The sequence below is a fragment of the Eutrigla gurnardus genome (assembly GCF_963514095.1).
Source record: "Eutrigla gurnardus genome assembly, chromosome: 14".
Lineage (NCBI taxonomy): Eukaryota > Metazoa > Chordata > Actinopteri > Perciformes > Triglidae > Eutrigla > Eutrigla gurnardus.
In genome coordinates this window covers 6,034,911-6,048,952 of record NC_139937.1, presented here as the reverse complement: position 1 = coordinate 6,048,952, position 14,042 = coordinate 6,034,911, and the positions used below count along the sequence as shown (strand labels likewise).

General features: G+C 41.0%; 1 protein-coding gene across 1 annotated transcript in view; it reads right to left on the bottom strand.

The window, feature by feature from the left end:
* LOC311024188 (dynein axonemal heavy chain 11) overlaps positions 1–6,026 on the bottom strand; it is a gene marked incomplete at its 5' end in the record, with an annotated part of 37,595 nt that extends 31,569 nt beyond the window's left edge. Inside the window, 20 exons of the mRNA XM_084026488.1 lie at positions 21–107; positions 216–332; positions 470–692; positions 774–943; positions 1,043–1,297; positions 1,407–1,739; positions 1,959–2,354; positions 2,435–2,539; positions 2,642–2,837; positions 2,985–3,094; positions 3,197–3,334; positions 3,437–3,553; positions 3,688–3,855; positions 3,959–4,180; positions 4,372–4,583; positions 4,710–4,809; positions 4,883–5,072; positions 5,177–5,370; positions 5,486–5,629; positions 5,811–6,026. Of these exons, the coding sequence (XP_083882614.1) occupies positions 21–107; positions 216–332; positions 470–692; positions 774–943; positions 1,043–1,297; positions 1,407–1,739; positions 1,959–2,354; positions 2,435–2,539; positions 2,642–2,837; positions 2,985–3,094; positions 3,197–3,334; positions 3,437–3,553; positions 3,688–3,855; positions 3,959–4,180; positions 4,372–4,583; positions 4,710–4,809; positions 4,883–5,072; positions 5,177–5,370; positions 5,486–5,629; positions 5,811–6,026 (3,693 nt within the window). The remainder of the gene's footprint in view (positions 1–20; positions 108–215; positions 333–469; positions 693–773; positions 944–1,042; positions 1,298–1,406; positions 1,740–1,958; positions 2,355–2,434; positions 2,540–2,641; positions 2,838–2,984; positions 3,095–3,196; positions 3,335–3,436; positions 3,554–3,687; positions 3,856–3,958; positions 4,181–4,371; positions 4,584–4,709; positions 4,810–4,882; positions 5,073–5,176; positions 5,371–5,485; positions 5,630–5,810) is intronic.
* Positions 6,027–14,042: the final 8,016 nt, after the last annotated feature.

Genomic DNA, 14,042 nt, shown 5'->3' with positions numbered 1-14,042 from the left:
AACAATGGTTAAACTCCTACTTTCTCCAGACTGATGTAGGGACACACTGCATTGTAACTGAAGGGCGCTGTTGCACTGAACATGTCCCTGAATTTCCTTTGTTTCACCTAAAAGAATGACAGTTCCTTCACACTTTGGTATACAATGCATTCACCGTGTAACATACTGTGCATATATAATCTATCTAGAAATGAGAGCTAAATGTGACTCGTCACCTCAAATGTCATGCATCGTCTCCGTATAACCATCACTTCTGCATTCTGCAAGGGTGCCACCTCGTGCCTCACTTTTAAGACCAATTTTTTTGCCCCACTCCATTTCTCAGGAAGTTCCTAGAAGAGAGTTATTTTGATTTCTCAAAAGGTTGGCCACAAAATGATTTTGTGAATAAATTATCATATGTTATCATATCATTTTAGTTAGTACTTGACGGAGGTCAGAAAATAGGAGCAGCCACTCCTTTCCTTACCTCCAGTTGGGAATAGACGTGATCTGGTATGGTCACTCCATACTGTTCCAGTAGGATTATTGTGTCTCTTAAAGGCTCAAACATCTTGTCTGTGGCTGCCTGTCTGTCTCTGACAGCCAACAGGTGACTCATCACTTCCACCAAGCCACGGTGGTTTCCTTTAGCCAGAGGCTGGCCGAGGCCTTCAACAGTGGCTCGGACAAACTTCTGCAGCTCATCAAGACTGAGTGGGAAAATATGCAGTCAGAACCAATGATTTTAAAGTTTGGTCTGCTTTTAATAGCAATGCAAAAATGAATGATACCTGTTAGTGACATATGTCAGGAGATGCTCTTTAAAAAGCCAGCTCCACTTCTTTATAGTGTTAAGCAGACCCACTTTGAAGAGCTTGATATCCACCCGAAACCATCCATTAAACACTCTTAAATCTTCAAGCTTGCAAACCTCAGTGTACAGATCTTCATAATAATCTATCTGTAAGAACAGAGCAGAGATGACAATTAAGACACTTGCCATGTGTTGGAGATGTGATTGTTGTGATTGGAGATGTTGAAATTTTAAAAAGCATTCTACCTGTTCTTTGAAGTTATCGATTGTAGGCGGGTTCTCGGGAGGTGCATGTGCTCCACGAGCGTCCATCTCTTCAGGAGTAAATACATGTCCATGCAGGAGAAACTGGCTGAGAAATCCAGCCCTGTCATCTTGCCAGAGATGGGAGTAGCAGTCAAACTTTCTCTGGTAATTTATTGCTTCCTTGAGGATGTTCTCCACTCGCTCCATTATTTTTTGTCTCAGGTCCAACAAATCTAGCATGGCATCCATTACATCCTGTAAGAGTTATGTTACATGACTTTGTAGAAAAAAATACACTATAACGAGTTTCGAAAAAAGTAGCAGAATATACTTTTTGGGGGTTTTACAATGAAATCTACAGTACCTGGTAACTCTCCATTGTAAGATGAGCAGCCACTCTGTTGATATTCACAGAAGTCTTGAATATGTCTCCAACCAGTCCCTCTATCAGCTCATAGACGCCGTCCCCTGCATCTTGCTCCACCGAGGGGAGGAAAACCATTCCTGAGCTACCCAGCATCAACTGAGCCTCAAACAGAGGTGTCTGGTTTGGCCACGAGTCCATGTTGTCCACAAAGAACTGAAGAGAGTGGCGGATGTAGCTGAAGAGTCCCTCCACAACCATCTCATCCACATACTCCAGGTAAGACTGCCATGCTTCTGAGACAGGGTCAGCATGAAAAAGGACCATATTCTCCTGATGAAATTGTTGGAATATCGGGGAGATGGTAAATAAAAACTGTCATTCCAAACGCAAGTACAAATCATGAAAGTTAATAACTAATAAACATGTTTTAATTTACCTGTAAACACATAAATATTGCTACAACACACTAAAAGGTTTAGGACCCATGCCAACCATTTCATTTTGTTTGTGTTTAAGAAAGAATATTATCATACTTCCAGCCACACCCACCTGTACCAGCTTATGGATGGAGTCTCCGTCGTTCTTCATGGAGCTGTACTTCTTGTTAACACGGTCTCCCCTGTCTTCCAGCTGTATGAGCAAGCCTTTCTTGATGTCCTTTCTGCAAAACATGGCCTGTTTGCTCCATCCCTTCATCATCGACTGGATGGCTTCACAGTTTTCTTTGGCTCTACTGACCTGGCATTCAAGGTCCTGGACCAGATCTTTGGTGGTGCTGATGAAGCTCCAGCAGTCCAGATCCTGCCACGTCAGGTCAGACTCTGCTCTTGTCAACTGTATGTCTATGGACTCCAGCTCAGCTCTGATGAGAGGAAGTTCCACCTCCAGCACGGTCTGCTTTAGCTTGTTGTACCATTGTACTAATAGATGCAGACTGCTTACATACTGGGAAATACAAGTGTGGAGAAAAAATGAGGCGCAGTCCACGTGTAACAGCTGTGCGTGAGTGTAATGGTTTTTCTTACCTTTGTGAACATATCACGCTTCTCAAAAACTGTCATTGCAGCTGCAGGGATCTTGAGCTGACTAAGAGTCTGAATATACTTCACATCCTTCAAGACTTCAGTCAGCTAAGGAGTGACATCAAATTAACTATTATACATAGTTACATTGGAGAATGTTGCAAAACATGCAATGTGTTTTCTAGTTTGCAGGGACATTACATCAATTACCTTTGGATTGAGGTTGAGCGAGATCAGGTCAGACGTGGTACTTCGGGAGATAAGAGGCTGGTTCAGGTTGATCAGGCAGGCCTGTTCCAAACCATTACACCAGTCAGAGTACATGTCCTCCTCATACTGGTCCACGAGACTCATCATCTCCATGTACATGTCGTACTCCTTCGCCATCTCTCCACCTCCTGCAGGCCTGGAAATATTTTGAGAAAATTGTCTTTTTTAAGCCTGGCACAATTCTATGTACTGTATTGATCAATCTATATAACTGTTTATCCATCTGTCTGACTAGCTATTTTTTGTAACTAATACATAGGAAATAGTCAAAGTTTTTACTGACATATCAAAGAGTTTTCTGATTTTTTCCCATGGCGTTTGAATGCGTTCTTTGAGCATTTTTGCCCACTTCAAAGCTCCAGATGTGTGAGTCATGTTCTTAGTCAGACCACTCTCCATCTGTAAACAAAGAAATAATGGAACAAAGTTATTGCAAGGACTAAACCGCATGTGCTTTGAATACATGTTGCTAGCGTTCCATGTTACTTCCAATACCTGATTGAGCTGGGATTTAAACAGATATTTACAGGTCTCCAGCTCTTCTCTGAAATGTTGCTGCAATAGAACGAAGTTGGGACTGAATATCTGTCGGATTTGTCTTCTCTCCAGGAAGGGTCCAATAATAGTTAGCAGCTAAGGGACAAAAAACAAAGATGTTGGTGTCCCATTTGATAGGTCTGTCAATTGCAAATCACATTATCAATACTGTCATCACCATCATCAGGTTTTGCTTACTTTAAATGCTGATTCCAGTCCTGAGCAATCCTTAAAGGCCAAGCATAGAAGGCTGGCAAGGCGGCATTCAAGGTCGACAATCCTCACTTTCAAATCCTTGTACTCACTTTCAAAATCCTTATGAGTTGATGAATGTTGACAATTTAACAGTGTTTAATGATGGAAAACTGTAACATTGTGAATATGTGCAGTAGCTGTTCACGGAAATCATCTAGCAATATAAACGTAAAAATGAATAAACAGAATTTCACCTGAGAGTTTAAATCAAGTGGGCTGTTTACACAGTGCTTCAATGCTTGGCAGTGATTTCTGAACTCTTGGTACATCTGAGCAGCATGCTCACTGTAGGTTTTGCCATTTACTCCTCCAAATTCCAGTTTCCCCATCCTCTGAAAGTCCAGCATGACTTCAAACAAATCCTACAAAGATAACGGATATGGTAATAGGAAACAAATCCACAGAAAAATACTACCTTACTCTGACACCTGAATAAAAAAAATAAAAAAACAAATCCGATCTCACCTCCAGCTGTAGCATACGATTAAGGAACTGGTTGAAACGTGCAAAAATCATGGCAGATGGGAAATCCCAGGGCGCATGTTCCACATGGTTGGCCAACCTCTCCCTCTGGGTCTGGTAACTGTCTCTGAAACATCTAAAGACTTTTATCACCCTCTTAACCATATGTTGACTTTCCTCAATTTCCTCTCGGTGTAGCAAATCCACAGGGAGGTATGTAGAAGCCTAAAGGGAAAGAGATTTTATACCTGTGAATTTGTTCATACAGACAGCTAATAACTGAAGTCAGAGTAATGCTGATTGACTAGCACCAGAAAAGCCTCATTGACAGGATTCCATGCACTGTTTAACTATATTCACTCCAATTTAACATCTATGTTTCCATCATCACAGGTGTTTGAAATGAGCATCTCTACCTGCTCAATGAACAGATTGCAAAGCTCCTGCAGTAACACTACGATGCGTGCTGGTCTTTGATAAGCTTGGCAGTTGGTCCAGATAAGGAAGAGCGTGTGAAATAATGCAGGGATGAATATTTCCAAGTGAGGAAATCCTTCCTTTTCCAGTTGACACAGTCGTGCGTGCAGTGGCTGTAGATGGAGGTCAATATCCTGTGCTTCTTGAAGCGCTTTTGATTGAAAAAGGATGAAACAACATAATCAGAGATAACAAGTTTTGGGGAAATCACATCAGACATTTGACAAGGCGCAAACCACAGCATGCATTCTTTGGCTTTGAAGTGGGCTAATCTTACCATCAAATACATTTCCAATTAGAGTCTTGATTGCTGGATGATAGCTGCTATCCATAATCTCTAACATCTTTACCATCTTCTGAACAATGGCACTCTGAAGCTGGGAGGGAAAGTACCAAACACTGTGTGAAATGTACGGAGATGAAAATGATTCAGTTCAGGAGGGAGCATACCTGATGATAAATGTTCTCTATATTGCTCTTCCTGGAAGCCCAAAACTTCAACTCTGCACCGGGCCCTGGATTGCAGCTCGTCATAAGCAGGTCTGATGAATCCTGCTTTAATATTTTCTGGATCAGATTGGTCCAGCTGATGACGTGTGTCTCAATAGCATGAGCCGATGCCCTGTCATAGTTATTACACCTGAGAGTAAAATAAATATTGTTAAAGTGTGTTAGTTAATACGTACAGTATAATAATAATAATAAAAATCCTTTTAAATAAAGGCAGAATGTCCGTTTTCTTACATTCCATAGGTGCCGTATGAATTTCCCATCCAATCTGTCACAGTTGGGATAGGGAGGACACTTTTCCCTAAAACCTGCCCCAGGACAACTGATGTCTTGCTGCGCATGTTCTCCACATGTTGAACGATGTCTTTAGACATCAGATTTGGCCACATCTGATGGTTTTGGTTGTTTGTCAGCAATGGCACACATATCTTGCAAAGAGACACAGAATGAATTAATCCAGCAATCGAAAGGACACAGCACATACAACACAAGAAAAACAGCGTTTTTATGGGTTAGGTATATGATGGCGAGTATAACAATCACCTGCTCAACAGTACTGGACAGCTGCAGTAGTGGTGATGGAGACAGGAGGCCAAAGAGCAGAAGTTCCCTGTAGTTTTCAGAGTTGACGGGAACAACTCTCTTCTTGAGAACATAGATGTGCTTGTTTTGAGCAACAGGTGGGACCTGCATTTACAATAATAAACGGATATGACACTTTACATCAATTCATCAATTTCAACATCTGGTACCAAGAGCCCTAGCTTAGCTAGTTTGCAAAGGTAAGTCAAGTGTACACAGGCTAACTAGCTAACATTAGCTATCTACGAATGTAGCTAACTAGTTGGAGATTGCGTAACAACTATACCTCTTTGGAAGCAACCAGGCAGGCTGCTTTCGATGAGGAGAAAAACACAACAGACTCCCTTTCGAAGAAGTTTATGAGAAGTGTTTGGAACTCCTCGGTAGCAGCACTCTTATCCCATGTTTGTCGGTGCAGTCGCAGTAGCCCACACACTTTCCCCTCGACAAACTTTACTCTGTCGTCCTCGAGCAAAGAAGGCACACTTTCGTCGTCGGACATTTTATTACTCTACTTCAACGACATGCTTTAGCCCCCCGTCACTCCCAAGCAAACTAATTTGTGACGGCTCCAGAAACGGTCCCCGGAATTAGTGTAGGGGTTGTAGTAGTCGAGTAGTTTCAAGTAACTTCATATTCCTGCAAAGAAGACAGGCAGGAGCTGTACAGTCCTGGGGGCGGTTCCGCTTTCCGTTGCTTAGTAACAGACACTATCCGCAATCACTGCCATGTAGCCCTTTGGCAAATACTGTATCTCCTGTACTACCATTTGGCATACTTTCAGACGACCTGAATGTCCAGAATGTGGTTATTTTTTATTGTCTCCCACGATCCATGTGGAGTTTTATTTTGCAGTTATGCCTTACAAGTGTGTTTCCTGTCCTGTTCTTTCTGCACATGTAGACCCATAACATCATTTTGCTTTGTGATTGAATGTTAATGGGATCTAGATAGAGCTAGATAGGAGTATTTTTAACACGTTTGTTATGTGAAAGCAGGCTTTTTTTTTCAAAACTTTGTATTTAAAAAATCAGTCTGTGTTTAAATTTCACCATATGAAGGACGTTGACTTTAAGTAAAATTAAAGTTAGATGCATGGCCTGGGCAGGTTAGCCTGCCAGTTCACCAATGAATTGTAGTCTATATGGATGTATGGTAATTCAAACATTCCTGGTTTAAAAGGTGCATATGTGGCCCCTTTTAATGCCCTCGTTGTGACAGGATGGGGCATGAAGGAGGCTATGCATAAAGCCAGACTGTGGTAAAGTGTGTGTGTGTGTGTGACTAGTTTGACTGTTGTCTTAGCAGCAAAGCACTGTACCCAGCAACTGCCGTTTACAAGGTACTTTACCACACCATATTTGAGGGCACCCTAGTGGTCTGACGCCATAACAAAATGCTTGTTCGGAGTAGTTAAAGATTTATGTGGTACTCTGATCTATTAGTGAATGCTTAAAGTTGAACTTAGAATAATTGTCAATAGAGGTAGAAAATGCTATGCAGGATTTGGATAACACATTGTAAAAGTTCAGAAAATGCCCTTCTTTTATTTTCTACTTTTTTTTCACGTTGAGAAACTAATCCTCGCGAAAAAGGAAGGGAGGGAAAGAGAAATTCAGGTTTGCAGGTGGCACTACCGTTTTGGAGCTCATCACTAACAATGACAAGACCACCTACGGGGAAGAGATCGCCTGCCTGTTGCTATGGTGCTAATAACAAGTTGGAGGCAATGCATTCAAGCAGTTAAGATGAAGATGGCTCCTGATGTAATCCACACGCTCATTTTACTCTGGAAATCATCGCAGATGTTAACATGGATGAGAACATGAGTCATTCAATTTGCTAAAGACCAGAAAACACTTACAGCCTCAAATGGGTCGAGATCATTGCAACTATCATTGCAATGCAGGAAGAGAGAGAAAGGTCAACATCTTGCAATCCACTCCATGTACAATTATAGCTGTGCATGTGCTTTTTCTGTTCCCTCATTGAAGTTTGCCCTCCCTCTCAACAAGGAAAAAAGAGAGAAATAAATACATTTTTTCAACAGCACAATCTGCCAGCTGATTCTGATCCAGCAGCTGTAACATCACAAAAGTGTGCAAGACGGAGAGCACTTCCCAAGCAACCAAAAAGTGTTTCTGAGGAAACAATGCTGGTCAAACTTGGCACCATACATGCCACTGCGACCATTTTCCTGCCAAGGCTTGTTTCAGTGCTGAGCTAGCCTTCCTAATATGTCCTTCCACCGCTTGTTGTGCAGTCCGTTGCAGTCTTTGTCCACAGCAAGGAATGTGCTGCAACCTGACTGGAAATATTTAACTTCATTAATCTCTTGCAGTCATTGTCATTGGTATTCAAATAAGTGTTGCGTTGTAATGCATGATCTGTTTTCTTGGCTTAATGTGTTTATTAATGACACCGCTGTTTAGAACAAGTTGAAATTGTGTAATGGTGTGTATTATTGTACATGGTGCACTTTGTCTTTTGGCCTTCAGAATTGCACATAGGTACATTTGTAATACCAAGCAGCTCATCAATGACTGGCAGTGTCAACTGACTTTTGTTGATGATGCGGTATTGATTCCCAAACTGAATCACAAAACAGCACTCCATCATGACAGCCCAGTCAATCCAATAAGCAGCAGCAAGCCAGCAAATGTGCTGCCTGAGTCTAAATTCTCTTATGTTTCTTATATTTTGTCTATACTGCAATCATAAAGGTGAGCTGTGTATAAATAGCGGTGCATTACAGGCTGAGTGATCCTCCCAGTGTTGTTTCTAATTATAAAAGAGGTAAGATATGTTTTTTAAAATTATGTTTGTTAAATTATTGTGAGTTATAGCTTTATCAGCCAAGCGATAAGGTTACACTCCACAATGGCGTGATTATTGCATCAAAGAATGACACAACATGAAAAGCATTTAACTGATTTAACTAAGTAAATGTGGGCATCAGTAGAAATACAAAGATATAGTACTTAATCAGTCCCAAAGGAATTTCTGTATGAACACACAGCGACACAGCAGTGATTGACTATATACACATCTTCAAGGAAGTCCAGCAACAACAATAAAGAATTTAAAATTCACAGTTAAGATTTCTGACTGGATCGGTGTACTCTTTTTTCACTATGCACTAACCCACAGTCTATTTTTTTACACATTTAAAACAATAATCATATCAAGTATTTTAGCATTAAATAAAAGTAATGAAACCAAAAGGGATCTTGATAATCAAATCTGTAGTTCATGTTCAGAGTTTGGGGAGACATGATGCACGTGTTATAGAAAAATCATCCAGTCAGCCCACCAATTTACTTCATCACAATTTTTTGCAAAATTTTTATCCTCACTGGGATCACTTTTCAGCAAATGTAGTGGGTTTTTTTTAGATCGCAGGTATATTAAAGGTTTGGATGTGATCAAATCATGTTACAGGTCAACTGAAGTTGTGCTTATTGACAACGGCCACCTACTGTGTGCGTAAAAAAACATATCAATATATAAAATAATATCTGAACGCAGATAGAATGTCAAAACCACAAGGTCGCCTCATAGGTCTGTGTTGTTTTAGGATTATTCTCAATATATGAGAAGAAGATACATTTTATTTACATCACATAATCACAGATTTGTGTCAGATGGCTGAACAACATGCAACATCATGTCCATCTGTCCTCAGACCCTTAGATGGACGGGTAAGTCATGTTATAGGCCTACCTTTTTTTCTTTTTACTTTTTCTTTCTAATGAAGAAGAAAACCCCTCAGTGAAGTCATGCACATTCTGAAGTAACTGGAGTTTGACTTGGGAATCGAGGTTTCTCTGTGATTCTAGTGTTGGCCATGCGTCTCTCCGTCACCTCCAATGGAGGCCTGTAGAGGGCGCTGGCCTTTCTCTTTTCACAGATCTTCACGTAGGTCGAGGGGACTCGGGGAGCCAGCGAGGAAACGAGACCGTTTGAGGCAACTTTTCCAGTTAAACCTGTTTATTTTGGATAGATGGACAGACAGACTGTTTTATTAATAGACAACAAATGGTAAGCAGCTGATTGACAAATGTCCAGAAATCAATTTGTAAGCCATATTTATAAACGCAGACGCGTCAGGGGAGCACGCTGCGCGCGTCTGTTGTTTGTTGACCTCCCGTCCATACTATAATTGATCACATTGACCCAAAAATAATATATTGTCAGTCATTCCGTCATAAGTCCCCGGATATACACACGATAATCTATGTTCGCCGCGTTGATGGCAAATAATAGCCTATACATGTGGGGAACGTTGCCCTTTGGTGGATCGACGCCCATGTAATGAAATGTTAAAACACCGGGCTGCTGCGCGCTCAACCCGACAGTGAGATCTCTGTTGGCAGGTCACACCGAAATCCCAGCAGATAGTGCTAAAGCTCACGGGGTGTTATGTAAGCCTCAGGTTGAACAAATTTGTTAGCCCACACCCGAGGGTATCTGGTGATGGATATGTGGTCCTGGGGGACCGGGGAAGCCGCAGTACAACAGCCGGTCGCTTATCTTGAAAGGCTTGTTTTAAGTGCTCCTCTGCCGGGAAACAAAAGCTTTAAGGGCACCCATTACTCCACAATTGTTGTACAATCCCCCATTGTTTAGTTCGTTCACACGCATACATATTAGAGCATATGCCATGGATTTGGCTAAGGTTTGAACACACTGGTCTGGTGCAAGTGGCTGATATGGATGGAATATAGAGAATATAAAAAAAAAAAAACACTGAATCTAGAAATGTGTAGTTTTTTATCTAGTTCCTCTGTGCTAAAATGCATTAAATGGAACGTGTTGCATTAAATGGCACATATATATTTTTGTGTGTGTGCGCCTGTGCTTGTGTGTGTGTCTAAAATGCAGTGTGGGTTGAATGTGTTGTAGAGGAAGGTGGGTCCAGGCGATTAGGTAGAACTCCCCTGAGGATGGCCGGGCCACTTGTGTCTGAGGGGCTAGTTTATCCCACTTAATCAGCATCCTGAGAGACTGGCACTGCCCCCATGGCCATAATGCCTGGGGTCACTGTGGGCTCCTCAAAATGAAAAGAAGCCCCACCAGACAATGTTGCTGTCAATCAGCCTTAACCTGAGCTGGGCCCTTTATTCCTCATATAGTGTACTTGTGTAATCATTCACTCCATAAATGCAAATTATCTCATCATTGTTTTGACTACCACAGGGCAAGGATACACGGAGAGCGCTTTTGCATATCAAATACTTGGATTTCTACAGTTTCCCTTCCCGGAGACTGCATAATGGACTATACAGAAGGGCAAATCATGGATGTCCTCTGTGCAATGTTAATCACACATACACCTGCTGAGATGACAATATCGTCTTTCTTATGACAAGCCAACATATCCACATTCTCTCAATGGTTGTACATACATTGTGTTCAGTAAAAAGGGAAAATTCAGCTTTCCCTTGTGGGGAAAATAACACTTCTAAGGCTGATCATCATAGCCAGATGCTGATGGCAATACATTTATCTCAAAAAACAACAACACTAACAACATAATGAAGACACGGGAAAACGCTTCCTGCAATTTGCAGTAGCTCTTCCGCTTCGTTTAGACCATAATTTGTAGTTGTTTGGATGACACATAGTCAGTGGTTTGGGGTTTGTAGCAGTAATGTCCCAGGGGCTTCTGTCAGTCCGGCACCATTATAAATGACAGAGCTGAGTGAGCCTCCTTGGCTGTTTCTCAACATGCTGGCTTCCTTTGGGCCTCGTGCAGCATTTGCAGAGCGTGTGCCCTTTTGATTTCCTAATCCCAGCACGAGCAGTGGAATGCTGGCTCTTCATGAGATATTCCACTCACAAGCCTTGATTTATGTTCTTGTGTTGCAAGGCTCAGTGGTGAGAGGATCGCAGGTGTTGTGGAGCCTCAGTAAAAACTTTTAATATGCACACCTCGTGGTCTCTGGCAGGGCCCGGCACAAGGATTACCGCCATTCAGTGGGGGGATGGTTCAATAATGTTTAAAATTCATCTGAGGCCTAACAGGCTGATAGCTTTTTATACAAACATCCATGAATATTTTTCTAGCAGAGTTACAGTATTACACATAAGCAGTGTTGTCTGATTTATTTCAGTATTGTCAGTTTAAATTAAGGAATTTGCAGGGTTTAGATTTTAAATGGTTGTTTCTTTTCATAAAATGTACTATTCTAATAATAATGATGATATGAAATACAGAAAAAACGAAACATAAACCAGCAAAGGCACTGGCAGCAGTTTCACTGGCTGTTAATTACTGCATTGGTGTAGTTAATGCCCACTTCAACGTGAAGAGGTCGACCTTTGCTCATCACAGTAAAAGTCTCAACATAAAATCAAGAGTACAAACATTCAGCGCTCAAGTGTTTGTCCTATAATCACCGCATTATTGTGTTTCTTATTGATATATCATCCTTTTATAATGCAAAGTGAATTGACGTCAAGGGTTTGTTTTGAATGTGTTCCATCATGTTTGAGAAAATAAAAGAAGAAAAAAGAAGGTTTCCTCGTCTGAAACAATTTGCACTGCAGCGGTGCAGATATGCTACGTTTCATTCAGATGTGTCTTTGAGACTTTTGGCACGTGTTATGAAACTTACAATCAGTGCCAATCTCTAAAACATATAATTTGACTGTCACTATAATATAGCTTTTTTCTGGATAATGTTATAATGCTGAAAAGAAAAACAGATGTAGTTCATCATTAAATGTAATGACACTAATTATGCCATCCAAAAAAACAAAAAAAAAGATTTCCATTCAGAGATTTATTTGGGTTCTTTCTGCTGGTGAGCCAGATTTTGTCATGGCATGCCAAAGACAACTTCATGTGCACTTACAACCTTCCAGCATGATTTAATAACAGACCTGTGTTATCCCCCTTTTCCGCTTTTCATACTTTGCCAGAGGGATTGCTGTAAACTGCACCAACTCACCTGACTGCAACTATCTCATCTTCTAATGGCTGCATTAGACCCCATCCCGCCTTTCTTTGGCTTGTTATCTTGCCGAGGAGGTCAGGAAGGCCTTTCAGTGGCGTAGCCGAGTGTGTGCTTCAAAGTGGAGGTGACCTTTTCAACTCTCTTCACTGTGAATCCCCGCAGCTGTTGTGATTTGGGCTGTCTTTCATTCATCCATACAGTATGTGGGATAATACTTTGATTAAAAACGATGGGACTGTGGATTCAAGCGCATCATCTATATTCAAATTGGTGTTACAGACTGGAATTATATATAGGATTAATTAATTTAAACGTATTATCTTTAAGCTTTTTAGACATCTATAACACTCATAACATTTGTATTAAAATGAAAATTTAACGCCTGTTAATGTAAATATTTTGAGGGTAGTTATTCACAATATTACATAAACTAATTTGCCAGCGATGCAAGTAGAATATATAAAATGTATTTGCTTTGTAAAGCCTTTTAATGTGCTGATATATTACTGTAATATAGGACATTTGTTTCCTTGTCACTTTAGCTTGCTAATGTCTCAGCCTCAGGATTTCTGTGGCACTGTCAGAAATTCACCTCTGAATTTATGCTAAAAATGTACCTCCCCAAGGTTACATAGCGGATTCATTTAGTTCTTACTGTGCCACCCCCGTTCTCCCTCTCCCTCCTTCCCCGTCGTCCTCCTCCTCCTCTTCTTTCTCTCCCATGTCCATTAGACCTTGCAGACTAATCGAGCAGCACCAATTGCTCCCGTGGTGAGATCATTAAGTAAATTATTTTAAGATCAAACGGTCAGCAGCCACAATGAAGTCCTGTGTAATGATAAAAGCCTCAGAAGCTGCCACCCACCCCTCTCTCAAATTAAAGCCCAGTGGGGAGAGTTCTGCACCTCTCAGGTGGATGCACCCACCATTAGGCCTTTTAGCTGCAGGCTAAGGTCGGACCCACTAATTGGTCCTTTGAACAAAACTAACCCACTGACAGGATCTGACTTGTATGCAGTGTAAGAGGGCAAAATTGTTCCAAAGACAGCAATTTCAAACCACTGTAGTCCAGAGAGAGTATAACATGTGTGAGGGATTTATAGAAGAAGAGACACTTCTTCTTACCGTTCGGTTCCATCATTTGACAATAATTGCAACAGGAAGAATTCTTGATTACTGATATTACGTAAGCCCCGATGGAAAAAGTACAACGCTCTATTCAAGTAGAGGCATTACTGTTTTATCTATATTTTCTGCAGGTGTGGGTGGTTGTGTAGACTTGAGATTGTTACATTATGCACTACACAGAAATATATACTCAGATATTTTTTAACTAGGAAATTTGTTACATTTTATATTCAGTATAAATCTTGAAAGAAATCACCATACCTTTCTGTTCATTGAACACTGATGACACTTTTTAGTCTGTCTCAAAAAAAAAGCAAAAACAAAACTCTGATTAGGAAATAAGACGAGACGTGATCTGAGGCTTCAGAAATGTGCGTGTAAGTAAACGCATAAAGGTTTGTGTGTGTAACACACTGACTCAGTATGAA